Source organism: Ursus maritimus, unplaced genomic scaffold (genome assembly GCF_017311325.1).
Source record: "Ursus maritimus isolate PB19 unplaced genomic scaffold, ASM1731132v1 scaffold_25, whole genome shotgun sequence".
Lineage (NCBI taxonomy): Eukaryota > Metazoa > Chordata > Mammalia > Carnivora > Ursidae > Ursus > Ursus maritimus.
In genome coordinates this window covers 25,387,257-25,415,220 of record NW_024425008.1, presented here as the reverse complement: position 1 = coordinate 25,415,220, position 27,964 = coordinate 25,387,257, and the positions used below count along the sequence as shown (strand labels likewise).

At 39.6% G+C, this 27,964-nt stretch overlaps 1 protein-coding gene across 3 annotated transcripts; it reads right to left on the bottom strand.

Annotated features, from left to right (window-relative positions):
- Positions 1-20: 20 nt before the first annotated feature.
- On the bottom strand, positions 21-27,364 carry MLH3 (mutL homolog 3). Of its 3 annotated transcripts, XM_008699625.2 has the most exons (13): positions 26,965-27,179; positions 22,537-25,894; positions 19,611-19,709; positions 18,835-18,920; positions 17,975-18,079; positions 16,788-16,860; positions 11,663-11,734; positions 10,285-10,396; positions 9,113-9,272; positions 2,945-2,968; positions 2,770-2,848; positions 1,331-1,482; positions 21-397 (listed from the first exon to the last, which is right to left on the bottom strand). In XM_008699625.2, exons 2-13 carry the CDS (start codon positions 25,829-25,831, stop codon positions 275-277), a joined length of 4,380 nt encoding a protein of 1,459 aa, XP_008697847.2. In that variant the 5' UTR covers positions 25,832-25,894; positions 26,965-27,179; the 3' UTR covers positions 21-274. The 3 variants fall into 3 exon arrangements, 2 of the variants coding, with proteins under 2 accessions (XP_008697847.2, XP_040497576.1); XR_005837663.1 differs by lacking the exons at positions 21-397; positions 1,331-1,482 and having other exon boundaries at positions 2,777-2,848; positions 9,113-9,171; positions 26,965-27,364; XM_040641642.1 differs by lacking the exons at positions 16,788-16,860; positions 17,975-18,079; positions 18,835-18,920; positions 19,611-19,709; positions 26,965-27,179.
- Between the last annotated feature and the right edge of the window lie 600 nt (positions 27,365-27,964).

Sequence of the window (27,964 nt, the reverse complement as noted above, 5' to 3'; positions counted from 1 at the left end):
AAAAAAAACCCCACAAATAAACCAATTAATCATTAAATTTTATCTCTAAATAAGTTATAAAAAGTAGATATTATAGGGCAAACTTGAGTGTCCCAGGATGCAGATGAACAAACTGGCTTTAGCTTGGAGGGATCATCTGCTCAGGACTGACCAGTCACGTTGCCTGGAGGCACCGGCCAACTCAGGACTCTGCTAGGACCTGCAGCGCACGCTCTCTGCTCAGAGGCACAGAGTCAGTGTCCCTTTGCTTCCTTACAGGTCAGTAATTCTGTTCTCATGGCGGCTCACAAGGAGGCATGGATGCCTCTAGGCTTTGCCTTGTGTCACATCTTTCTGCTTTTCCAAAGAGATGCCAGGCTTGGGCCATTTTGCGAAGTTTAGCCAGATTGGGTTTAATCTGTGGAAAGAAAGAGAATAACTCCCATATGCAGCATGAAAAGCCAAGAAGCATATAAAAATTTCCTAACTACGGCTATTCCAATAAGATTTCCTTAGGATAAGTGGGACTGTAAACTGTAGGTCTAGATTCTCATCCCTTCAGGATTGAGGACAAAACCTTTTTTCATTGTCATGTGAAACAGTAAGTTTTTAATGGAGTAAAGTCTACTGGATGCATCAGAAAACAAAATGCAAGGAAAGACTTTCTAGCCCTTACAAGGAGAGGCAAGCAGAAGAAAAGACTTTTGGAAAGCAGCAACATGGACATTCCTATTATGTTCTCATGTTCTGTTTCATTTAAGATTATAACAAGAACAGAAAACGTTCTTTAATTTAAACCACTCTGGGCCTTTATTGTATTATCCACATCATTGTTTCTGGGCTGCTGAGTAATCAAGGCCAAACCATAATGTGAAAATCTCCTAAGCTCAGTTTCCTGCCTGATGATCCCCAAATCATAACTCTAGAGATCCTTAGAGACAGCTACCATTTCCAGGAGGTACCATCAAGCAAATGGCTGTTTAGACTGTATTTGCTAGCAGTGGACTTGCTGTGTTTCTACCCACTTTGTGGAGCCCCACAGAGAACTTCTACTCTTACCAGACCGCGAGCCAGGAGGCAACAGATGTTCAGGATACGTCAGTCTGTACATGCGTTAAGCTTATAAAATACAAAGGCATCATGTGTGTGCTCTGACAGTGCAGCCTAAGCTCCGTGTTGAATTTGAGATAGAAGATGAAATGGTGAGATTTTATATAAATAAACTTTCAACGCATACTTTGTAAAACTCTCGTATTCTGGAAAGGATTAAAGTGGATTACATTTGGCTACTAGGAGCTGGACAAGAGAAGATAAACTTTGCTCTGTCCTCTCCTGTCGGTCATTGCTGTACCTGTTTTTCCTGTTCCAAGTGGTCTATGTCAGCCAACGGCAGCATCGAAGGTCTCCCATGAGCACACTGGAACGGCAGCTGGCACCACGACAAGGCCTCAATAAGGCGACAGCTCTCCTCTGGGCTCAGCCCATCATTAAACTTAATGGCCCCTGAACGAAAGACAGAAACAAGAAGGTTATGGTGTGTATAGTGGGAAACCAATCCTGACCCTGGGCCAGAGCCAAATATCTGGCAAAAGTAAAAGGTTTCTTAGACTTCTTCATGTGACTTTAATGCTGCTTGAAATTGGCACTTACCGACCATGGATGAAACTAAGGCTTCAGGACCAACCTGTCTCTCAGCTTTTCCTTATGGAATCATTGTCTTTCTAATCCCTATAGGAGGCATTCCTTAACTTATTAGGATTTTGCCTTCTGAGTTTTTCTCAAGAGGCAAGGGCAATATTTTCCTACTTCTTACAGGTTGTGAAATTGAGGTCGTCTTTTAGCCAATCCATCACCAAGATCTCTGATTATCCCCTACAATGTCCATTTTATTTGCCTTTTTCTATTTCCAGAATAATCTTCCTGATCTAAATTTTCATGTGGTCAGAACCTGCCTTTATGCATATATTAATTCTCTCGGTCAACAAATACTTGTAAGTATATACTTTGTAGCAGGTGCTATGCCAGGCAGTGAATAAGACAGATGGTCTCTGCACTTACGGGCTTATGATCTAATGGGTCTAATAGGTGAGAGACTAACATTAAACAAATAATTATACAATAATTATAAATTTTTGTTGTAGGCTTCTGATCTTTCATACCAGCCTAATTTCTTGGTATCCTTGGTACCCTTTGCTGCTCCTCATATAACTAATTTGTTTCTGCCTTAGAGTCTGTGCACAGGTTATTTCTACCTCGTGTGGTAAACTTTCCCTTCTATCCTATGAATCCATGTCCCTCAGCTCATTCAAAGCTTGACTCAAAATGCATCTCCTCCATGAGTTACTCCTCCACTCATATATGTCGGTCAGAATTATGGTCAAACGGGGGCGCCTGGGTGGCACAGCGGTTAAGCGTCTGCCTTCGGCTCAGGGCGTGATCCCGGCGTTATGGGATCGAGCCCCACATCAGGCTCCTCCGCTGTGAGCCTGCTTCTACCTCTCCCACTCCCCCTGCTTGTGTTCCTTTTCTCGCTGGCTGTCTCTATCTCTGCCAAATAAATAAATAAAATCTTTAAAAAAAAAAAAAAGAATTATGGTCAAACGTATGTGTTGGTATTTTTCTTTGTAAAAGCAGTTTTTTAGTGTTCACTTTTAGTGTATTCAGTTTCTTGATCCAAATTATACCCTCCAAGAAGTGGAGAAGTGTGCATTCTACGTCTTTCATAACTTTTATACCCCTGCCAGTGCTTAGCATATAGAAGCACTCGATAGCTGGTGTGTTGAGTCTTACCGTGGCAGGCCTGGGATGCCAATACCTTCTGGACAGTCAGTGGCAAAGTCCCTTGGATGGCTCCTGTGGTCTGGAGTAGCTAATGCATAAACACATTCTTCATTAATGGGAAAAGGAAATGGGACAACAGAGCCTTTTGTGTGTGGTGCCTCTGTAAAATCAGAGACAGGCTTACCTCCACTTGTTCTCGAATAAATTCCTACAAAGCAGAAAGGAAAACAGACATTACTCTACTGTTATAATTGTCCTTTTATATCCTTTTATAGTTTAAAAATACACCTCCTACAGAAGAGCGTTCCAGTGATATAGCATTTAGGGGCAAATAATTTATTTGTTGTGAGGCACTGTGAGTATGAAAATACCAAGACAATTTAACAGAACTCCTACTGAACAGCGAATATATTTAGCTACTGAAACCTCCTCCAGAGATAGCTCATAACTCATGAGGTTATGTAACTGCTGAGAGCAGCCTTGATGATTCAACTGAGTCTAAATATCAGGGAGGCTTCTCACTGAGAGGCTGTTTGTATTTATGATCTTGGCCAGAACAAGTGCAATATTACACACAAACGGAATAAATACATAACGATTATCAACACAACCGGGCACCGAGTCTGACACTCGCTTAGACAGATCAGAGACACAAGCAGTCACTTCAGTTCCCACAGGCCTTTTGGGGGAGGGGGGCAATTCCCTTCAGGTCAAAACACTTATTTTCTGAGGCATTTTTTCAGAAGTTTCTCCTCACTAGCCTATCTCTGTCCCCTCGGGTAACCTTTTCCATAGTTATCCCTGCAGATGTTAATATTTACAAAAGGACTTCAAAGAAATTTAAAGCAGACGCTATTTTTCATGCTACCAATCTGTTTAACCTCTGGAGATAAAAAACTGTTTTGAGATAAGGCACATTTAATAACTTCTTCATAAGAAAACACAAGATTTTTTTACTCCCAGAACTGGTAATGTATAAATCACCTTCCTAAGAGTACAACATGGTAGATCTTTTTTTTAAACCAGACTCAGAAAATTCTCCCCCTTTCCTCATACACACTCTAGTCCACCATGCTCATCAATGAGCACAGTTACCAAGAGCTAGGGGGTAGATACCATGTATTTTTCAAAAGCCATGTACTTTTCCAAACAAACGTACACCGAAAGATGCCTCATAATACCTGACCCACTAACAGAGCTCCATGTAGACAGCGATCAAACCTAACCTCTTTGCCATTCTCTTTTGTGCTTATTCATATGGGACTTGTGAAATACCGTTTTTTAAGCCCAGTGAAGGGGGAGATAGATCGTATTCTCTGTTCATTTCACATTTCAAGGGTTCAATTAACGCTAGATAATTTAAATAACATTAAAAAGGCTCGTTCATCAGGCTAGAGGACAGAACTTTATAGAAAATATTCATGAGCTTTCAACTGTGAATCCAAGTAGCTACCTCCTTTTTAAGACACCAAAACTGGGGCACCTGGGTGGCACAGCAGTTAAGCGTCTGCCTTCGGCTCAGGGCGTGATCCCAGCGTTATGGGATCGAGCCCCACATCAGGCTCTTCAGCTATGAGCCTGCTTCTTCCTCTCCCACTCCCCCTGCTTGTGTTCCCTCTCTCGCTGGCTGTCTCTATCTGTCGAATAAATACATAAAATCTTTAAAAAAAAAAAAAAAGACACCAAAACTGGTCTAGCTTCTTCCAGAATCAACAAAATCTTTCCTGATCAGTGTGACTTAACATAGACAAGATTTTCTGAAGCCATAAGTTTTATTTCAATTTGAAGTAAACTCCTTACCAGTAGTCTTTGAAGTCACTTTGGGAAAAGTTTTTATTATAATTTTCTGGTTAAATACTTAGGGATTGAATTACAATAAAAGATTCTAACAGATCCTATCTTTTGGATTCAAGACAATTTGGAGGAGGAGCCTTGGAGTACAAGGCTGTGCTGGGAAAAAGAGCCCTGCTGAAAGCAAAGCAAAGGTTGTCTGATCAAAGGGCAATTTTGGAAGGGCTAAACTCATGGTAATCCAAAAGCTGGCACTATTACCTGCCTCTTCCTCTCGAACGTCTCCTCACCCTTAGCCTACAGACATGCTTAAGTCTCTCCCATCTGAAAACAATCAAAAATCTTTCTTCAACCCTGTGTCCTGCCCCACACTTCAGACCACCCCTAACCCTCTAGCTCTCACCCTCTCTCTCTTCTTCTGAATGCAGCCAAAGATCTTGAAAGAGCAGTCTACATAGCTCCACCTCCTCTCCCTCCACTCCCTCCTGGACCCACTGCAATCTGTCTTCTGCACTTCCGCTACCAGGAACAGATCCCGCCATGGCACCACTAGTCTCATGATTGCCAAATCCAACTTTTCAAGCTTTATGGCTATTGTTGACCATTTCCTTCTTGCTTAAAACTTCCACTGGCTTTAGCGATATTACTTTTCCTGATTTTCTTCCTCTCTCTCTGACCAAACATTTTCAATCATCCTTTCCAGTTTCTTCTTTTCAGCAGTAGCTTTCCAGACCTTGCCAAAACATATGCACAATGCTGGTGCATCCATCAACTCCACTCTTTGCTCTCCTCTCTTTTTATTCTTCATATTCTCCCTAGACACTCTCACTTCCTCTAGGCCCTTCTCCAGCTTCTGATATTATCAAAATATATACACTGTTAACTCCCAGATAGGTACATAGAGCTCAGGCTTCTTTCCCAAGCACTAGATCTGTAAGTCTGCCTATCCACTAGACATCCCCACTTGAAGGCACATTCAATGCGTCTAAACCAGGCTCAGAATCTAACTCCCCAGGCAGGTGTACCCCTTCTCCTCTACTTCCTTCTGGCAATGGCAGAACCATCCTTCCAGTCATCCAAGCTAGAACCTTCAGAATCCTATCTTACCTTTTCTCCTTTATCCCTTTTATACTTTCTATTGCTCAGGGCCTCTGGATTCTACCTCCCAACTTATGTTTCAAATATATCCCTCCTCTCCATTCCCAATGCTGTTGACTTAGGCCCTCATCCTCTCCTGTTTGAACCAGTGCAAAAGCCTCTCAACTGCTGTCCCTGGCGCAAACCTTTCCTGTATCAATCTATCACACAGTTTATCTACCAAATCGATCTTCTAATTTTTTTATTTTTGGATAGGACTAAAGTAATTCAGATTTATGGAAAAACAGTAGAATGAGTTCATGTGGATTTGCCTGTGCTCCAAACAGAAAGAGAGAAGCCACAATGAATTAAACAGGACACTATGAAAAAAGAACAGAGAGATTTCAGAAAGAATCTAATCATAATTCTGGAAGCAAAAAAACACAGTCACTGAAATAGAAAACTCAGTGGATAAGATAAATATCTGATTAAACAGTAGGTGAAGAGATAATTTAGTTCACTAGAAGATAAATGAGGGAATTTCCCGGAATGTATCACAAAGAGGTAAGACAATGGGAAATAGGACAGAGAAGTTAAAAGGTAAGGTCCAGTAGACATCTGACAGGATTTCTAGGAAATGAGAGAATGGTGGAAGAAGCAGTGCTTGAAGTGATAATAACTGTACATTTTCCAAATGGAAGAAGCATGATGAATCTCCAGAAGGAAATGGAAACAAGATATATCATAGGGAAATTGCATAACACCAAAGGCAAAGAGAAAATCTTAAAAGCCACCAGAGAGAAAATGAGATTACCTACAAAGTAATGATAATTGTGTTGACAATGGACTCCAATGGCATACAGAATGTCAAAGTAATGGAATGTTCTCAAACGCTGAGGGATGACTGACAATGTGGAATTCTGTTTTTAGCTAGACAATCATGCAAGTATGAAGGCAAAATACAGACATTTTCAAAGACAGTTTATCATTTATGGACTCTTAGTAAAAGAACTTTTAAAAGATTTTGTTTATCTAAATAAACAATGGCTAGCCACACACAGAAGAATGAAACAGGACCATTTTCTTACACCATACACAAAAATAGACTCAAAATGGATGAAAGACCTAAATGTGAGACAAGAATCCATCAAAATCCTAGAGAACACAGGCAGCAACCTCTCTGACCTCAGTCACAGCAACTTCTTGCTAGACACGTCTCCAAAGACAAGGGAAACAAAGGCAAAAATGAACTACTGGGACTTCATCAAGATAAAAAGCTTTTGCACAGCAAAGGACAGACGACAAAACCAAAAGACAACCGACAGGATAGGAGAAGATCTTTGCAAATGTCTTATCAGATAAAGGGCTTGTATACAAAATCTATAAGGAACTTATCAAACTCAACACCCAGAGAACAAATAACCAATCAGGAAATGGGCAGAAGACATGAACAGACATTTCTCCAAACAAGACACACAAGTGGCCGAAAGACACTTGGAAAAAATGCTCAAAATCCTTCAGCATCAGGGAAATACAAATCAAAACCACAATAAGATACCACCTCACACCAGTCAGAATGGCTAGAATTAACAACTCAGGAAACAACAGAGGTTGGCGAGGATGCAGAGAAAGGGGAGCCCTCTTACACTGCTGGTGGGAATGCCAACTTCCCAAGCTGGAGCAGCCACTCTGGAAAACAGTATGGAGGTTCCTCAAAAAGTTAAAAATAGAGCTACCCTGAGACCCAACCATTGAACTACTAGATATTTACCCCAAAGATATAAATGTAGTGATCTGAAGAGGCACCTGCACCCCAACGTTTATAGCAGCAAAGTCCACAATAGCCAAACTATGGAAAGAGCCCAGATGTCCATCGACAGATGAATGGATAAAGAAGATGTGGTTCATATATACAATGGAACATACTCAGCCATCAAAAAAAGAAATCTTGCCCTTGGCAACGATGCAGATGGAATTAAAGGATAGTATTATGCTAAGCAAAATAAGTCAATCAGAGAAAAACAATTATTATATGATTTCACTCATATGTGGAACTTAAGAAACAAAACAGAGGGGCATAGGGGAAGGGAGGGAAAAATAAAACAAGATGAAATCAGAGAGAGAGACAAATCATAAGAGACTCTTAATCACAGGAAACAAACTGAGGGTTGCTGGAGGGGAGGGGGGTCAGGGGATAGAGTAACTGGGTGATGGCCATTAAGGAGGCACGTGATGTAATGAGCACTGGGTATTATATAAGACTGACGAATCACTGAACTCTGCCTCTGAAACTAATAAAACACGATATGTTAATTAATTGATTTTAAATTAAAAAAAATAAACATTGACTATAAACTTAATGACTGCTAAAGAGATTAAAAACCAGGTGGAGTTAAAATACTGAGCAACAGCATAGAAGATGGGAGGCGAGTGATGGAAGATAAAGGGTTGTAAGGTTTTTATACAGTTTAGAGAGAACAGAGAAACAAATTACTTGGAAGTTTAAGACTGAAATTCAAGGCTAATCTAAAGGAATACAATGGAATATGTAACTTCTAAACTAGCAGAGGAAAAAAAGGAGAAATAAAGAAAACTCTAATAGAAAACCAGAAAGGAGGAAAGAAAAGGCAACAAAGACAAAATAAATGGTCTGTTGTTAAAAATAAAGTGTGGGGCACCTGGGTGGCTCAGTCGGTTAAGCATCTGACTCTTGATCTCAGCTCTCATCTTGAATCTCAGGGTTGTGAGTTCAAGCCCCACAGTGGGCTCCACACTGGGCGTGGAGCGCATATATATATGTATATATATACATATATATATATATATAAAGTGAAACACACAAGTAAAGTAAGAAGTAACGGTTCTCTTCAACACCTCCAATGCCACATCCCAGCAGCAGCTTTCCAGACCTTTACCAAAACATATATGTGGAGGATGAACTGCAAACTACTTAGCAGAGTATGCTAGATCCCTTTATGGCTTGGCCTTGATGACCTATCTGGCCTCATCTAGTCCACCACTACATATGTATCTTCATTCAAGTCATACATACTGGTAGTTCTCTAAACACAGGATCCACTCCACGTTTCTGATATTGGTTGTTCTGTCTAGAATGCCCTTCTCCTCTCTTCTGTGCTTGGCAGGCTCCTACTGTTCTACAAGATTTTTTCTAAGGAAAAACAATAGTTTTTCTGTGATAGTTTCCTTGACCTCCATCCCCCTGGGCATGGTAATCATTCTGCATTTCCATAGCACTTTTGAACATACCTCTACTGGCCAAATTTCATTGTATTTATAATTAATTACTTAAATGTCCTACTTCTTCACCTTGAGCTGATTCATTTCTGAATCTCTAGCACCTGGCACATAACACAGCAGGTATCTCATAGGTGCTTGTTGGATAAAAGATGAATATAGAGAATTTCTAAAGAAAATAGGTTACCTTCACTCAGCAATTTCCTCAACATCTGAAGCTCTGTCTTACCTCCACGATACTCTTGGTCACAGGAGATCTTCCTCTTCGAAGCTCATTGGCTTCTCTTTCTACAAAACAGAGTGGTACTTTTCCTACAAGGACCAGAGAATCACTAGTGTCTGGAAATATAATTTCAAGGCCCAGGTCTTCCAGATTTTTGTGGTAACACCTAAAGAGATAACCTCAATTACAAAAGTCTTACTTCTTTTGCATTTCAGTACCAGTTCCAAACACCGGATAGTTTCTCAAAAGCAGCCACAAGTTTTAAAAGTTGTACTGTTTTTCTCATACTTATGGTCATTTGTTTAGGATTTTATTATCAAATTTCCTTTTTGAGTTATAGCAACTTTCTTTTTTTTTTTTTCTCTTTTCCATTGAGAGAATCAATTTGTTTCTAAGTCTTGTTCTAAGTTTTTATTCTTCACTGAGGAATTCCTAACTTCTCCTCATTGCTGGCACTTCAAGGAGTTTGGCACAAATAAAAGGGCTGAGAATGTTTTGAATCAGCATTAAAGCAGGGAGGTAATTAACAGCCCTAGGAACTGAGAAGTCCTGATTAACGGGACGTAAATAAATGGATCTGCCTCTATTATAAATTATGCCCCAGGGAAGAAGATTTATTGGCAGTAGCATATTCCCAAACCTGACATAAATTCAGAGACAATTCTTTTTTATTTCCAATAAGTTGTGCTGCTCAAAAGTGGGAAAACATCCTATCTTGTGACTCACCATATGATTTACCCCTTCCTTGCGGCCCAGTGTTTTACTTTCTTCCCAGTATGATTATGGTAATGAAAACTAAGAATCTAGAATGCACCAAGGCAAAGCAGAATGGAAGCAATTACTGCAGTAACTTTGCTTTCAGAAACAGCACAGCATAAACACGGACTTTTCCAAGAAATGGTAAGAGTATTCTAAGCCAACTGCTGGAAAAAATTATCAAGGAAACTCTATCCTATACTCAACAGCTGTGATATAGTGGAAAGAAGAGCATTTGGAGTCAGAAGACCTGCATCTGAAAGCCTGCTCCACCACTCAAGAGTTGTTACAACCTTGAACAAGTCATGTAACCTCCCTTTGGTCTCAGGTGCCTCATTTGAAAAAAGGAACAATTGTTACACCACACAGAATTACTGTGAGAGCTTATACTATAAGTATCACATCCTCATGGTGGTACTAACCGTAAGAGTCTCCTTTGTTCCTCTGTCACTCTTATCTCTAGTGGAGGACTTACGATGGAAGACAGTAATTTCTTCCGACCAGAGCCCTGTGGCTGTTGCTTCTCATAGGAATCTATTGGAAAAAAGATGACTGGGTTAAGAGTAGGAACTGAAGTCTTCTAGAATCAGATAAAAATAAGGCATGGTAAGGTACAGCCATGTTAATTATTATCATGCTTAGCGATGTTCAATGTTCAGTTTTAGGCTCTGTATTTCCATTATTAAAGTCAAACTAGTAAATATTCCGTCCATTTATTCATTTCACCAGTATTTTCCAAAATAAGAAATGTAAGACCTAAGTCTTACATTGAAATGAACAATGCGGTGTTCCCGCAGATAATCAATAAATGTGGTTTTAATAACAGGGGGTGGGGGAAATAATGTTGATTACTGAGGAAATAACATTGGTTTACTATAAAATCCTATGGCTCAAGAAGATTTCCCCACTCGTTCAGAAGGGTTTCCCAGTCTCTGAAGACAGTTGGTCAGTACTGTTCTCAAATGGTCCCGAGCCTACAGCAAGTTTTCCTAACACTAATTTTACCGTATCTTTCCCAACAATTAGGTCTTCATCTCATAAGGAAAAGCAAACATGGAAGTAATACCATTGCCATTCTAGTCCATGAACTATCTCCCTAGGTCCTCCCCTAACTCTTCGACACCGGTTTTCCGTTACTTGACCACAGGAGTAAAGGTTTTCCTGGGATTTTACTATTTGGAGAACATACTACCTCACGATGAGAAAAGAGGGTAGCAAGGATTAAGAAGCACGTATTGACTCTGGAGAAACATATAACAAGTTAGTGATACTGGTTGTCTCTGGGGAGGGAAACTAGGTGGGATGAGGAACAAGGGTAAAAAGGAGACTTTATTATATCACCTTTCATACTTTTCAGACTTGAACTTATTTGATTATACCACCTATTTAAAACAAATTTTTTAATAAAAACAATATATTGGGTCTTCTGAGCTCGTGGTAGTCTCTGCCTCATGAACTGTGAAGAAGATACATATACCAAGATCATATGGGCATACAGAGGAGCATATCTTTATGCTGGATGTCACGATAAAGTAGCCTAATTCTTAGGTACCCAACCCTTAAGGTCAGTGATAAAATGTCTGGCAAATACATCTTTGACCACGTAAGACCACCAAGTTTGAATCAGTAAAGTCAATCACCATGTTCTTTCAGTTATAAAAGAAGCCAAACCAGAAGACTTCAGCTTAATTTTTTAAACATACAATTCATCTTTGCTCACAACAGTCACAGTTAGAAAGACTCCTTCAGTATATAAGTTCAAGTTCTGCAGGGGAGTCTCAATTTTTTCTAGATCCTTACCAGTAATCAGCTGCTCTAAACGGACACGCTCATGGGCAGCGTGCTGATCCACCAAGACCAGCAGGTTCCCACCTAGAAGATTAGCAAAAGGATTACTGGGGTTTCAAATTCTCGGATCCAGATTAAAATAATCATGTTGTGTGGAGGGGGAAAAAAAAGGTTAATTCAAACCATTTAACAGCATAAGCATAAGGGAGACATACACACTTAGTAGTAACAACTGTATCTTTCATTTCTTAAAAATTTGAAATTATGGGGAAAAGGACAACAAATTTATCCCTGATGAAAAACTCTTTCGTTCATGGTATTTCATTTATAAAACAAGGTTAAAGCCCTATATTCCTAACGTTCAAATACTGGTCTTGCTTTATTAATTCAAATTGATACAACGAAGGACCTTAAACACATTATCATAATCAGCAAGCTACTCTGGACCCCACAAAAAAAGTAATTCTGGTACACATTTTTTCCCCAGAGAGTACACTTTTAATAAATGACAGATGTAATTTGCTTTAAGAAACATTATAACCAAACATATAAATTCAATTTGTTGATTTACGTTATATAATAATTATGCATTTTAAATTTAAGTGTAATTAGCATTTTTTTAAAAAACAGGCTTCTTCTGCCCAATTTAAACTTCTCTCACAAACCATTTACATATTAAAAAGGTGGCCACCAGACCTAGTACACTTTAGATCAGAGGTCAGCAAATTTTTTCTGTGAAGGGCCAGGTAGTAAATATTTTTGGTTTTTTATGACATATGGTTTCTGTCACAACTACTCAACTATTCCTTTTAAACTGAAGCAGCCATAGACAGTATGTTAACACTGTAGCTGTGTTCCACTAAGACTTTATTTATGGATACTGAAATATTAATTTCATATCATTTTAATGTGTCAAGAAATATTATTCTTTTGCTTTTTTCAACCACTTAAAAATGTAAAAACCATTTTATCTCCTTGGGTGCACAAAAGCAGGTGATGGTTGGATTTGGCCCTCAGCCATAGTTTGCCCTGCTGTAGACTCAGGCTTCTTAAACTGTGATGGGCGTACAAATGACCTGCGGATCTTATTAAAATGCAGATTCTGATTCAGTAGATTAGAGATGAGACACAAGATTCTATAAGTTTTTTTAAAGATTTTATTTATTTATTTGACAGAGAAAGAAAGATCCTGAGCTGGGGGGAGAGGGAGAAGCAGACTCCCCCCTGAGGAGGGAGCCCAGGAGCATGGGATCATGACCTGAGCCAAAGGCAGACGCTTAACCACTTAACTGACTGAGCCACCCAGACGCTCTGAGATTCTACAATTCTAACAGACTCCCAAGTGATGCTATTTACAGACCATGCTTTTGAGTAGCAAGGCTTGTGACTCTCAAGTGCAAGAGAGAAGGCAGAATGTCCTGACCCAAAAAGCCAAACCTACAGGGAAATCCCCTTCTCACTGACAGGAGGGCTGACTCTCAATTACATTAATACAGCTTTTTATCTTGTAATGTTATTACTTTGGGCCAAAGGGTTGAGGTTTATTGCTATTGGTTATACTGAAATAAAAGTTCTCTTGAATTTAATCAAAATAGGTAATTCCTGTTTTCCCCATTTCTACTTAAGAATTAATGTTTCTATGACACCATCAAATTCATGGCATGAGAGCTTAAGACTTAAGGGAAAAAAGGAAATATTTTTTCTGACAGCATGTTCAACCACCGGAATAGGCCCCAAACTGTTGAATTTTAAATTCCTTTGAGGATAGGAGGAGTTGCAGCTGGTTGTGATGAATAGGGAACATCTTGTATCGGGCAAAACAATGGAATAAATAAAAATAGTGAGGGAGTAACCTCAAACTTAAAACTGGAGTTGGTGTAAATTACCAAGAGTCAGGGACCCTAGGAACTTAATTCTGTACCTGATGGTGGCAGAATGATTTATAGTCTACATAGGGTTCACAACATTTTCTATTCCTTGAATGAAGCAGAATAGATGAAGGTAATTTAATCATGTCAGAAGCTATATTTTTGATATCCTAATACAACAGAAGGCAGTTTCATAAGGGCAAGGAATTTTATCTGTTATAGTCCCAGGATATATAACAGTACCAGGCACATAACAGACACTCAACTAATATTTACAGAGTAAATGAATGAATACTTACTCTTTGGGGTATCATAACTGAACAACTATATTTTATCATAGGTGGAAATATGCAATACAAAATGCCAATTTATGAGTATACGGCATTAATTTCACTATAATTTAAAACAATGTATTTGTCGATTACAAAAATAGATGCAAATATTAAAATAAGTCAATTACAGGAATAAGTTGCTTTTAGTATTCATGAGTGACAGTAAAAACAGGTACATTTTGATTTTTAAAAAAGTATTTATCTAAGAGTACTCTTTGGTGGTATCTAACTAAAGTTGACCATTGAACAACATGGGTTTGAACTGCACGGGTCTACATATGCAGATTTTTTTCGATAAATACAGTACTGTAAATGTATTTTCTCTTCTTTACAATTTTGTTAGTAACAATTTCTATAGCTTACTTTATTGTAAGACTACAGCATATAACATATATAACATACAAAATAGGTGTTTATGTCATTGGTAAGGCTTTGGTCAACAGTAGGCTATTACTAGTTAAGTTTGGGGGGAATCAGAAGTTATACATGGATTTTGGTTGTGTGGGGGTTTGGGGCAACTCTGTGTTGTTCAAGGGTCAACTATAATCCAATGATAATACAGAAACTCAAGAGAAATTTAAATAGGCCCCTTTTGCTTCTCTGAACATCTCAGATTTTGTGGCTACACATCTCAGGTGCCATGGTATTAAACAACAAAGAGGGGCGTCTGGGTGGCTCAGTTGGTTAAGCATCCAACTCACGATTTTAGCTCAAGTCATGAGCTCAGAGTTATGGGATGGAGCCCTGCCACGGCTCCGTGCTCAGTGCGTATGGAGTCTGCCTGCGATTGGGCTTGGGATTCCCTCTGCCCCTCCCCCAGCTTGTGCCCGCTTGCTCGCTCTCTCTCTCATAAATAAATAAATATCTTTAAACAACAAAGAATTCCAGGTAATCAAAACCTTAGAAAAAATCTATTCATTTTCCCCCAAACAGTAAAACTACTAGAATTTGACTTTCACTCATATTTATGACAATTCTAACAGAACTCTTAGTTTGCCTTTGACCTATTATGACATTTACTAAATAAATCTACAATGTAAGCAAGGTAAAAGGGAGTACTTTGAAATACAAAGAGATGAACTGTTTTCGAACTTCCAAAGCACTCCGCTGCAGGTCTACCTGTCTGGACCCAAGCCCTCCACTGCTGCTCAGGGCTCTCAGCCACCTACACTATCAAGCATTCCTCATAAATGCTCTAGAGTCTTCCAGTTTAAAAAGAAAAAAACAAAACCAAGCCTTCTTTCACCCCCACCCTCCTTCAGTCCCTCTCTTCCATGTCACAGATTTCTGAGTCTCTCCTTGGGATCTCTTGGTCCTGCAACGTCATCCATGCAGTTGTGGAGGTTTGACTTCCCTCTCACACCCAATGCGTCACCGAACCTTGCTGACTTTATCTCCTATGTATCTTTCGAACGCACTCACTTCTCTCTAGTCTCCCCTGGTCTTTGCCAACTATCATTTTTAGGTATTGCAATATCCTCCTACAGTCTCTCTGCAGTTACTGGGACTCCACCCCACCCCCAACCCATTCTCCATACTGCAAAAGCTTTCCAATAGGTGTTGAGACAAATACAAAGCTTGTAACCCGCACTTAAGATTTGGCTGCGACCCCCTTCTCTGGCCGCATCTCCACGCTCTCACTCCAGCTGCCCTTGTCCTGCTTCCTCTCACTAGAGGAGAGGAAGTTACATATATGTCATTTGTCATTCCTCAGCCTAGAATACCCTTCCCTCCCTTCTTTACCTAGTTAGCTCACACTCATACTTCAGACCTCACTTTACCAAGACAACCTTCCCAGGCTTCCCTGACTGAATCAAATCTCTCAGTACGGTTTCTTACAGCATCTTGTTTCTTGGGGCGCCTGGGTGGCTCAGTCGGTTGGGTGTCTGCCTTCGGCTCAGGTCATGATCCCAGGGTCCTGAGATCGAGTCCCGCATTGGGAATCCCTGCTCAGCGGGGAGTCTGCTTCTCCCTCTGACCCTCCACCCCTCGTGCTTTCTCTCTCTTGCTCTCTTGCAAATAAATAAATAAAATATTTTTTAAAAAAACACAGTGTCTTGTTTCTCTCTTCCATACCTTAGCTAGAATTAAAATTTTAATATTTATGTACTTATCTGTTTCTCTTACATGTGTATTTTTCCCCACCATTGTAGCTCTAGGACCTAGTACAGTCCCTTTCATGCAATAGGCACTCAATCAATATTTGTTGAATGAGTTAATGTTATTGTTTACAAACTATTGTTTTATTACAGTAGGTCACCAAGATATTGTATGTAACTCTTGATAAACCTCGCATAATTCACTAAACTTTCTATGATTATAAAAGAAATACATGAAAACTTTATTAAAAAGTCGAATATTATAAAATATTTGAGAGAGTAACGTCCTAATCTGTTTCCATACTGAAATAAGGAGATGAAGACAGCCTGAAGGGTGCAGGGAGAGGGCAAACTAGCAAAGCAGATGAGACAAGGGGTCCCTTTGCCCCCTCTCATTGTCACTCCCAAGGTAACTACTATTAATAGCTTAAAATGTATCTTATATATGTATGTCTCGGTATACGTATATAAAACTAATGTACTTTAAAACTGTTCGTTCATAATATTAATTTAGATTGGTTTTTCCAATTGGTTTTAATCTGTCTAAATCATTGCAACTGTATTGTATATAAAAAATACCTTAAAAGGAGGCTATCAGAAGACCAGCTACTCATTATCAGAGCTAAACTCCAAACTTTATTATTTTTTTAAGATTTTATTTATTTGAGAGAGAGAGAGTACAGGAGCAGGGGCAGAGGGAGATAGAGAAGCAGACGCCCCTGCTGAGCAGAGAGCCCGATGCAGGGCTTGACCCCAGGACCCCAGGATCACGACCCAAGCAAAAGGCAGCTGCTCAACTGACTGAGCCACCCAGGCACCCCCTAAACTCCAATCTTACCTGCCTCACCATTCTCTTCAGTCTTGGTGCTCATTAAACAGGCAATAAACTTGTTATCCACTTGCTGGAGAACCTGCCATACATTAAAATAAGTGGTACAACACTAAATAAAAATGAACAAAGTCTTAACTGCATATAAAGAGATAAAAGTATACTTAATTAAGAGTCATTTGCATTACAACATTCATATCTAAGACTATGATAAGGTGCTGATGAACCTGAGGGAATCATTAGGAAGGATTAAAAAATGGGCAAGTAGAATGATCAGAACACATAAAGGAAGGAGACTACAGGCTAAGGATTCTAAAAGGGACATGCTAACAAAACTTTAGAGTAGACCTGAAATGTTCCCAATAGAATGACTCTTATTAATAGGTAATATGACCAGAGAATTATTAACAGGACCAGAGATTGCTAACAAATGGGGCTGAAATAAATTTTTGAAAATTTATGCAAAAGCAAGGAAAATCATTTCGGAGGAGCTAGTCCCTTAAAGCAGTAAGTTAAAAGCCACCAAGGGCTTTACCCCCTTGGAGGCTCCTTTCTGTCCAGGTACAGATAAGGTTCTCCCCGTACTTCCCTGCCCCACTCCTAATTCTGGATCAAGAGCTTGCTTTGCTCTGGGGCACCAGGTCAATGCCAGGTTAGAAGTTTACCTATATCTGTCTAATGTCCTAATCTGTTTCCATACTGAAATAAGGAGATGAAGACAGCCTGAAGGGTGCAGGGAGAGGGCAAACTAGCAAAGCAGATGAGACAAGGGGTCCCTTCTGCTAACAGCTCCTCAATCTGGAGTCTCCTAAGCCATGTCATTTGTAGCCTCACACAATAGAAGGTCATTTACAAAGGGGCACTGTTGTACGTTTAAGGACAATGTCCCTACAGTATTTACTTGATTTGTTAATTATTGTCAAAATATAAAGTCAATATATAATCCTTGAAACTGTGAGCCTCAATCTGTAATTCATCCCTCCAAACCTGCTCGCACTACTAAAGACATTTCTTTTTTGTAATTAAAAGTAGTCCTTTGCTTTTTCTTCTGATAATAAAAGTTCCAGTAAGATTTTAAAAAACACATGTGCCTTGACCAGGGTGGTCTAGATCATCAAATAAATCCAATTTCACAAGAGTTAGTCCAGCTTAGGCCTCATATATATTTTTATGAGATTTCAAAGTCAATTGTTTACCTGCATCGAATGAATCATTTCTTTGGTGAAACGATAAGGATACAAGACATTGTGAATTTTAACCACCAGGCTTTTGGCCTGGCCACTGCTTACATCAACAGCAACCTAGAAAGACCCAGCATAAACATCATTTAAATTTTAATTCTTTATATCTGCAGAACTGTTTTACCAAAGGTCTCAAAATGCTTTAAAACATTCATTTTCATAGAACCTATTAGAGGTGGGCTGAATTCAGGGAACTTACAAAAATTCAAAAGGCTCTGTGAATTATTAGTCTTCAATAATAATTTTAGGTTATAAACAAAGTTACTAACAAAAACCAATACTGATTCAGAATAACAATTTGTTTATGCACCACAATCAAGTCCTTAAACACATCTTAACTGAAAAATCAGTAATCAAACGTTTATTTATTCTATACCTTCTCTACAACACACGGAGTACATCCTGTGATAACCCGCTGAGGAGAGAACATAAACTCCCATCCCATGATGAACTGTTCTGCCAGGAGAAGACTCACTACTTTATATGACTTCTCAAGTTTTGTGTTTTTTTAATTATCACTCCCCTAAATACTCTGCCAAAGCCGCAAGTCAGGTTTTCTAAGAGCAGCAAACATACCCACTATTCACACAGATTACACATTACACATGTCTACTCCGAAATGTGTGGGCTCCCAAAATGCTAGGAATTCTGATTCCTCCTCTCTACATTAAATAGTATTTCCAAGTAAATTATTTGGAAACATGCCCACTATCCATTTGTAATTAAAAATTGGTAGAGTCATTCATGCCCATTTCCAACTTAAATGAAATTCAATTTTTAAAATAACAAGCAAAGAAAAATTGTTGTAGACCCACCTCCGGATAACGGGCAAATACTGGATTTTCCCATTCTGAGAACAAAGACTGAAGTGACTCTCTACCAGCAGTATCATCCATAGTATCTAAGGCAAAAGGAGACAGGTACAGTTGGCATCAAGAGCCTCGGGCAGAAAAAGTGAATGCATCTCGTATTTGGTGTGGTACGGCCTCAAGACCAAAGATCAGACATATTGTTCCAATATTCTACAAATGTTCAGTGTCTGCTGGATCTCTAAATTGTTTTGATCTGTTGCTTTTTAAACTAGAGTTGATGACTGTATCTTCTGGCATTATAGCTTTTTCTCCAAACTATTTTCAAGAGATATTTCAGAACACAACTGGAGAAGAAACCAGTTTAAGTTAGTAGCCTCACTTCCTTTAGATAAGAAATATACCTTACCTATTTGTAGAAACAAACATAATGTCTGTAGCTTTTTTGAAAATAAGAATTTTGCTTACATAAAACTACTATAACATGGAGTGCAACTCCAATCTTTAAAAATAAGAGGTATTGTCTCAATCACAAGACACCACAGACTGTGCATAATCACCCAGTATTGACTTCAAGTCTGGAAAAGTAATTTCTGATCTAAATACACGCACTGAGTGACTTCGTTCTGCTGTTAAACAGGACCATGGGGAATTCCTGGTTCCAGCAAGGCACAGCTGGCACTGATCAAGCTTAATAATACAACCCTGCTTTTAAAAAAAAATTTTGAGTTAGGTGGTACAGTACGTCTAGCCGTCCGAGCAATCTCTGTTTTTGCCCCTACCTCTGTTCTTCTGTCTCATCATAGTCCTTTCTTCCCGGGGTCTTGGAAGGAAAGGAAGAATGAGGTCGCTTCTAAAAGGATGACACCTGTACTGAGATCCTAAATGTAAAAAAGAAAACCTACCCATTAGAACTCAAAATATAAATTATTAAAAAATCAGGTTACATAAGAAAATCTTTCTCCACAAACCAATCAAGAAATAAAGCAGACTACTAAACACAAGATTGAGAGTCGCAGCTCTTTAATGAAGTTATGCTGCTAACTTAGAAACCTACACTAATAGTTAGTCCATTATCCATCTATACCAGACAGAATGAGCCCCGAAAATACATCACTCAATGGGCACAATTTTGTATGTGGGGCATTTGGCAACATTTGGTCACCACACTTGGGTGAGGGGTGCTACCGGCATCTAGCAGATAGAGGCTAATATCCTACAATGTATGGGACAAACCTACAATAGAGAATTATCTAGTCCAAAATGTCCACAGTGTCATGGTTGAGATAGCCAGTATTAGATATACAGTGGTACATTATTGTTATCCTTCACTACTTGGTGCAAACTTCATAAGTCCCCAATTTATATGTCTCTTTTACCCAAAATAGGTTTCCATTATAACACTTATCTCACCACATTATGTTTAGGTAGCTGTCTTCCCTAATAGACTGTGAACTCCTGAAAGCCACGTCAGTGAATCCGCAACCTAGCACAGTACGAACAGTCAATAAACGAATGAATACATGAATACATAAAAGAATTAAAAGTTCTCAATATAAACTCCAAAGTCCAATAAGATCCGGCCCAAATTCTACCCTCCTCTCTGAAGGATGATTTTGAGTTTTAGAAGTAATGCCTGAATTTGACAGTTTTTGAATAGGGGCAAAACATGAAGAAACTATTATTTCAAAAAGATAAATCTGTTGGGCAAGAACTGGAAAGATTCGTTCACAATGATAAAATTAAAGGGTACGGTGAAATAAGGTTGTGTCACCATTGCAGAAAGGACAGAGTTAAAGGCATTTTAGGGGCGCCTGGGTGGCACAGCAGTTAAGCGTCTGCCTTCGGCTCAGGGTGTGATCCCGGCGTTATGGGATCGAGCCCCACATCAGGCTCCTCCGCTGGGAGCCTGCTTCTTCCTCTCCCACATTCCCTGCTCGTGTTCCCTCTCTCGCTGGCTGTCTCTCTCTCTGTCAAATAAATAAATAAAATCTTTAAAAAAAAATTTAAAAATTTAAAAATTTTTAAAAAAGTAACGGCATTTTAGAGAAAGAAACCGCCACGGCTTGGAGACTTGACACAACTCCTTAAAATTACCTTTATAGATCATCTCTTCAGTACAACGTAATTTACCTCTTGACACTTCATCTTAGGTAACGTTTTCCTGTACGGCTCAGCAGTGTTCCAATGCCCTTTCCAGACAGGTGACATTCTATGTGCCATCTGTCCACGGAACTTGTTTCTATACCCCACATACTTTATTCTTCCTTATGAAACTGAGTTCACGTGACCCTTCAAAGTTCACGACAAGACTTGCTAATCCAGAAGGAGAAGGAGGTTGAAGTGTTTTAAACATCTAGGTTGATTTAACAGGAGCAGATGTTTATGTTGCATATGGAGGCTGAGATTCCCCCTTTGTTTTAGCAACAACCACCTCAGTTTAATGTAATCAAGTTCTTTTTTGTCACCGTTTTAGAAGCAGTTGCATTTCAGGAAGATGAGGTGCCAGTGCATTAGGCTTCCCTCTGATAAGCATTCAGTATAAATCAGACATTAAGTGACATAGACTGAAAAACACGTTCGTCTTCAGGAGCAACCTGAGAGTCGCAGGAGCAGTACTGAAAGACAAGGGTTTTCTCCTTCCTAATACTTTGTAAGTTACTACAGTAATTAGTTTTTCACAAGGAAAAAACTGGAAACCATTGAAAAATAAAGGTCTTATTTAACCTCGCATAAATCAGAGCCTCCTGCTAGAGATATTCATCCTAGGGAGAATTACAAGTTAATTTGCAATTACATTCATACAATTTACATTCTTTTGCAACATTCAAGACTTTTAATATGGATGCACATTTAATGTTTATCCTCCTGATGCAAAACCAAGATTATAGCCAGATGGAAATCAGCTTTACCCTCTCCCAACATCTGGCTCTCAACACACTGCCAAAACCATGTCACTTTTAATGTTGACTGGGACCTGAGAACTCAAGAGCCCCAACGTACGCTTTGATGAAGCCTTGTGGTACGATTTAAAAGCTACGTTGTCTTCCTGAATAACAGCTACTTATAGCATAAACAGATCGAATGGGTTAGCACTGTATATTATAATAAGCTATATTTGAAATGTATAGTTAGGAAGGTACATACTTTACCTATATCCCCAAAAAATTATGGTCAAGTCCTCTTTTCTAAAAACACAAAAAAGTTCATAAACATAAAGTACTGTACTGAGCCATAGATTATCTGGGAAACCTAGGATGATTACAGGATCATTCTGGCCCTTTACCTGGGAGTTGCAGAGAACACCTTCCAGAAAAATACCACACTGGCATCGCAGGTATCTTTGCAGACAAATTTCTAGGAGTTGTATGTTTGGGAGAGAGAAGAAAGTGGGGTGGGGAAGCACTGTGGATCTTCTCAACTATTAATAGTATCATTTTCATTAAAACCGGTCTCATCCTCCTATACGTCCACACAGCCATAGACACACACATATACACGTCCATTCTATTATGTCTTTCATTGTATTTCTAGATATAAATAGTATTGGACCTAGGGAACCTTCATATACCATAAAACACATTTTATAATTAAACTTCAAAATGTTCCATCAGCTGAGATAATCTCTTTGGGCAATGATTATCTCGTGCCTTGGCCATGATTTCTACCTTCAAAAGCATTTCATGCCTGTGAGTACTACACGCTTACCATTCTCATGCATGACATCCACAGCTATCGTCGTCAGGTCTTTAGTACAAGCAGCCTGAACGTCCTCAGTAGGAGCAGTGAAGGTGCTGAGTCCAGTGATTTTGTTGATGTAAACCATTCTTCCCAGGGCCACATCAAAATGCTGCTGCCAATCCGAAGGACATGTGCTTGACGCTTCATCTACAGAGCAAGTTCTTGCTGTAGATTCTTCACTCTGAAAACATGTTCCGTTTTGGTCGGAGGTGGAATCTTCTACATGACTCACTGACATTCTACTGGGAGAGTCAGGACTTCCTATCTGTGGTTCCGAAGCTACAAGAACATCTGAATCTTTACTGACGACTTTAGAATGATTACAGGGTGACACCAAAGGAGTTTCTGGTATCACAGAGTTCCCTGTTGTATTGTTGTTAGAGTACGTTTCACTATCTTTATTGAAGGAATTATCCTGGGTGACAGAGTCCAACACTGGAATGATGCCACTCTCTGTTATTTCATACTCATTTTGAAATAACTTACAAGAATCCAGGGTTAACCCACTGCACAAGTCACGGTCTTTCCTCTTGGAATCTGATAGTGGAAGTTCATCAGAATGACTCATCATTTCCATTGCCTGAGTCTCTCTTTCCGAACCTTTCATTCTGGATAATTTAGAGGCTAAAGATTTAGGAGACTGCTTGACACCCAAAGGTTTTATGTTAAAATGAGATAACTCCTTTAGAGTTACAGGACTTTCTCTTAAGCAAGGCATCTGTTGTTCCAAACAATCTTCTTCACTGGCGAACGGAAACGTCTTTGAGTAAAGGATATGACTTACTGGTTGACAACTATTATTTGAGTCATCATGTTTCATAGTAGTGACTTTACAAATGTCTGAGTTGTCTAAGTGATTCTGGTCTGTCCACGGAATGTCAGGTTCAACTTGAGGACTGAGACCGGTAGAGATTTCAAAATTATTATTTTCTTCCACTTCTATGTTCAGAGGATTTTTAACCTTCCCATATTGCCTCTTAAACTTCTCTAAAGATCCTAGTTGTGAACTTAAGCATAGCTTCTTATGGGTTATGGGTTTGGAGGAACCAATCAATTCATCTATTTTCTTACTACCATTTGAAACATGTGTACACCAAGGGGAAGAAGAGGATGTGTCAGGTAATAAGCAACCTATGCGTGATTTTTTACTACTTTCCTGAGAAATAGAAACATTTTTATAAGTTGCTTCAGGTTTGTTCTCTAGTCCAAAATGTATATTTGTTCCACACAATGTTTTGTTAGACAGTTGAGCAAATTCTTTACTTAAAGTGCTGGTTCTAACTTTGATGTTTGGAGTCTCAGCTGAATGGCGTGCTCTATTTATAAATGTTTCTTTGGCACTTGAGGGACCAGGTTGAATACAGTTTTCAAGTAAATGTTCTCTTTCAGTTGATTTAGTTTGCTCATTTTGTACCACATGAGTTATAAAGCCAGTGGAACATAATTTAACTTGTCCATAACTAAAAATGTTTATTCTTCCACAATTACTAGGTTGTTTTTTTCTTTTCTCTTCCTCTCTCTGAGCACCATGTACTCTCAATAATGTTGTCCCAAGAGGCAGAGGTTGGCATCCCATTTCGGTAGCATCTTTAAATCTCTCTAGTTGATTCTGAGTTCCGTTATTTTTCAGGATACTGGCAGCCATCCCATTAACAACAGTACTTGCATCCTGTGTTTCTAGATCATCTCCACTCTTCTCAAAGTGGTATGATGTCTGAAAAGGGCTTGCCAACATTTCTGAACTTGTTCCACAGGGGTTTTCTAAACAGTTAAGTTCTAAGCAAAGTTTTTTGTGTTTTTCGTTTTCTCCTGATTCTGATACTTCAGCTGTCTGTTGTTCTAAGATCCTTGATTCTGAGCAAGAGCTAGCTTTGACTTGTAAAGATGACTCCGTCACTGTACTATGGCCTGGGCCATCTGATTCACAAGCATACAAAAATGAATCATTTTTTTTTCTGATACCTTCTGAATCTCTAGAATTCCGTGTGTTTCCTCTGTTTTCTATAGTAGCTTTTCTTTTCACAGCTTTTGACTGAAAATTAAACATTTCATAGGAATCCAAAATACTATTACATGCTTTTTGGAAACTGACCTGGTCACCCTTCTCATCAGAGGACACATGCTTCTGAAGAGTAGCACTAAATAAACTAAAATCATTATCTTCACTAAATTCTTTAATGTCCTCACCTGATAATTCCACAAATAATTTTTCTTTCTTTAAAAACATTTTCACTCCTTCCTGAACGCAAACCAGAACAGTATCCCAGTTCTGAAATTCAATCAGCGTCTTTGCTGGCTCCATGCACACATCGTATTCACAGAACCGGCACTGCATATTGACTACATATATCCCGTGGAGTTCTGGGTTAGACCGATGTCGAGGACTTGAATTCATCTGTCTAGCGGCAGAGCCATTCTTTGGTTTGCATATAATACTTTCTTTCCTCAGTAAAAAGTCAATGAATTTATGCAGCTTTGTCCTTAAAATTAGTCTTTTGTTCACAAACAAAAATTGCATATTCTTATTATAATGTGCTTCAGAGCTGATATAGCCACTAAGCTCAAACTCCTTATATTTAAATTTTATGTCTCTTAATTTTTGGGACTTAGCCAGTCCATAAATTTGACAAAACCGGGAACATACATCTTTGGTTTTGGGGAGCTGAAGAACCATGGAACCAGAAACATCATTTCTCAAGGAGAAAGAAATGGAAGGGTGCATGAGTGAGAGAGCTTCTATTCTCTGCCTAACCTTCTCAAACTCCAGTCTAGGATCCATGCATTTCCTTCTTACAGGTAACTGATAAAATAGGTTATACACTGTTACTGTTGTCCCAGCACTTGGTCTAGTCAAGTCAGCTTCACAAGCTTTCAGGGCTTTTCCATTCTGAAACAGTTTCACAAAAGTTTTCCCTGTCCTGTTTTTCTTGGATGAAATTTCCACAGCACTGGCCATGTCAGCTATACTTGCCAAGGCCTCCCCTCGGAAACCATAAAACCTGGGATTCTCCAAGTCCTGTACAGAGTTGCATTTACTAGTGAAATAACGATATCCCACCTTGTCTATATCATCACTCCCCATCCCGAGTCCATTGTCTATCACTTGAACTTGGAAGGTTTCCATATTCACCCTGACAGCCACACATTTTGCTTCAGCATCAAGACTGTTGAGGGCAAGCTCCTCAACACATTGGCCTAAGGAGCATATAGCCAAACCAGAACGCAATCTGGCTTGTACTTCAACTGACAAGCACTTGATCATGGCAGGTAGAAAGCTGGTAAGAACGCCAGGCACTGGTTTCCTTCTCTCACCGGAAATAACTGCCTATGGGAGGAAAAAAAACACACACACACACTATCAAAGGCTCAGAATTACATAGCATTATCCATTTCTCTCAAGCATTACAGAGAAATACCATTTGAGGTAAGTTAAATCTATTAAACCACACTGCAAAAAAACAAAACAAAACAAATTACAGCTTTGATCTCTAGGCAGATCACACAGCTCATGTTTGGTACAATGGATTTAATATTCAAAGCAGCATTCACAATTTCATAATTTTCACTGCTCCTTTCTAAATCCCAGCCCTAAAGTGAAATCATAATCACAATTGAAGTTGACCCGTAAGACAGTGTTCAAAATTCTAATCACTTCACCAAAAACAGATGTCTGAATTAAATTCAGCTAGAAATTCATGAAAAAAATGTCCAAGCTAGTTTCATAATATTTATACATTACACAATAACCATGATTTTTAGTAAAAACTCATCATGAAGTGTTAAGACACAGGAAATTTAAAAAACCAAACTGTGTATCAAGAAGAAATGGGCATTAAGAGATTATTATTCATTATTATTGTTGGTTAAATGTTGCCTCAGAGGAAAGAGACTGGGAATGGAAAAGGGTAAGGCAGGAATTTCCTTTTCATTATCAACTTTTCTGTATCATTTGATTTTTAAATCTTGTTCACACATTAATAAAAAGTTTTCAGAAGGTCCCTGTATTAACAATCTCTTGGTATTTACAGATGGCTGCACCCTACCTTCACAACAATAGTGATGGTCTGGGGCTGTCTGAACTTGATTTTACGTTTTCCTGTCAGGTATAAAACATTAAGATTACGGTGCCACTAAAGCTCTCCTCCCTTCTTCATAGGTGAGAGAGCAGCAGGAGCTGGACCTCTCGCAGGTGGTAGGGCTAGTTTTTCCAACCCGGGAACACCAGAGCTGTAATCGCAGATCTGATGTTTTAAGGTAACGAAATTTGCAGCCGGCAGCAAATGAGAGGAACATTTAATTGGTATTCTGACTGTTACCCAACTTAACGATTTCTTGATGACACCCCAGCCTTTTCCGGGCCACAGTCAAAGGGGGAGATTCGGTCCGGGTCCCCACCTGCGAAAGCTCCGGCGGCGTGGGGGCGGGGGGAGGGCAGGACCGCCGGCGCAGGTCCCCCGCGCTCTGGCTCCACCCCGTCCCCTCCCCCAACTCGCAGGCCCAGCCCCGCCGCCCTGACGCACGAGGCCTCCTGCAGCCCCGGCGCAGCTGGCTCCCAGACACGCCCGCGGCGGTCGTCAGGGCCTTTCCGCCGTTAGAAGGGCTCCCGGAACCATCCTTTGACGCGTGCTTTCCCCCAAGTCACCTCGAACAGCGCTTCACCAACTCCCGGTTACCAACCGCCTCGGACGCGGGGCGCGCGCACGTTGGCCCGTGAGGCTCATGCACGCGCCACGAGCATGCGCTTCCGAGGTGACTCGCAGGGAACGCGCTTTCGTCGGTGACGCCCAACTGCGCACGCGCACCAGCTGTTCTCTGATTGGGAAACTACGGGGGGGGGTCTCTTCTTGTTGGTACCCCGAATTCTCAATCCTTATCCCCCTCTAGCGTGGTGTGAAAAGCTGTTGCTAGCAATTTTCACTTTTTTCTCGTTTTCCTTTCCCCCAACCTCCTTCGCGCGTCCTAGCAACCATTTAATTCAATGTATCTTATTTGTGTTTTGTTAGATCTTTTCTCACTAGAATGTAAACTATTTGAAGGTAGGGAGTTTATCTATTTTGTTTACTTTTCAGTGCCTGTCCTGTTAGGCACTCGATGGATGAATAAATCCACAGCCCTCCATCTTACAGTTATAGCATTTCATAGGTGGAAAAAGACTGAGAAACTAGTCCGACCCTCTTAATTTACAGGTAAGGACACCAAGACTCCTTTCATTTACTTTTTTGATGTGTTCCTAATGCCACCACAGCTCCTTTTCTAACTGAATGAGAACTGTGAGAATACTGTGAGAATAGGTGTTTGGGAAGTTATTAACCAATCCTCAGTTTTTGCTGTCTCATTTTCATTGAAACCTATTTTCAAAAATTGTAATTTACGACGAACTTGCTAAATTCGGCAA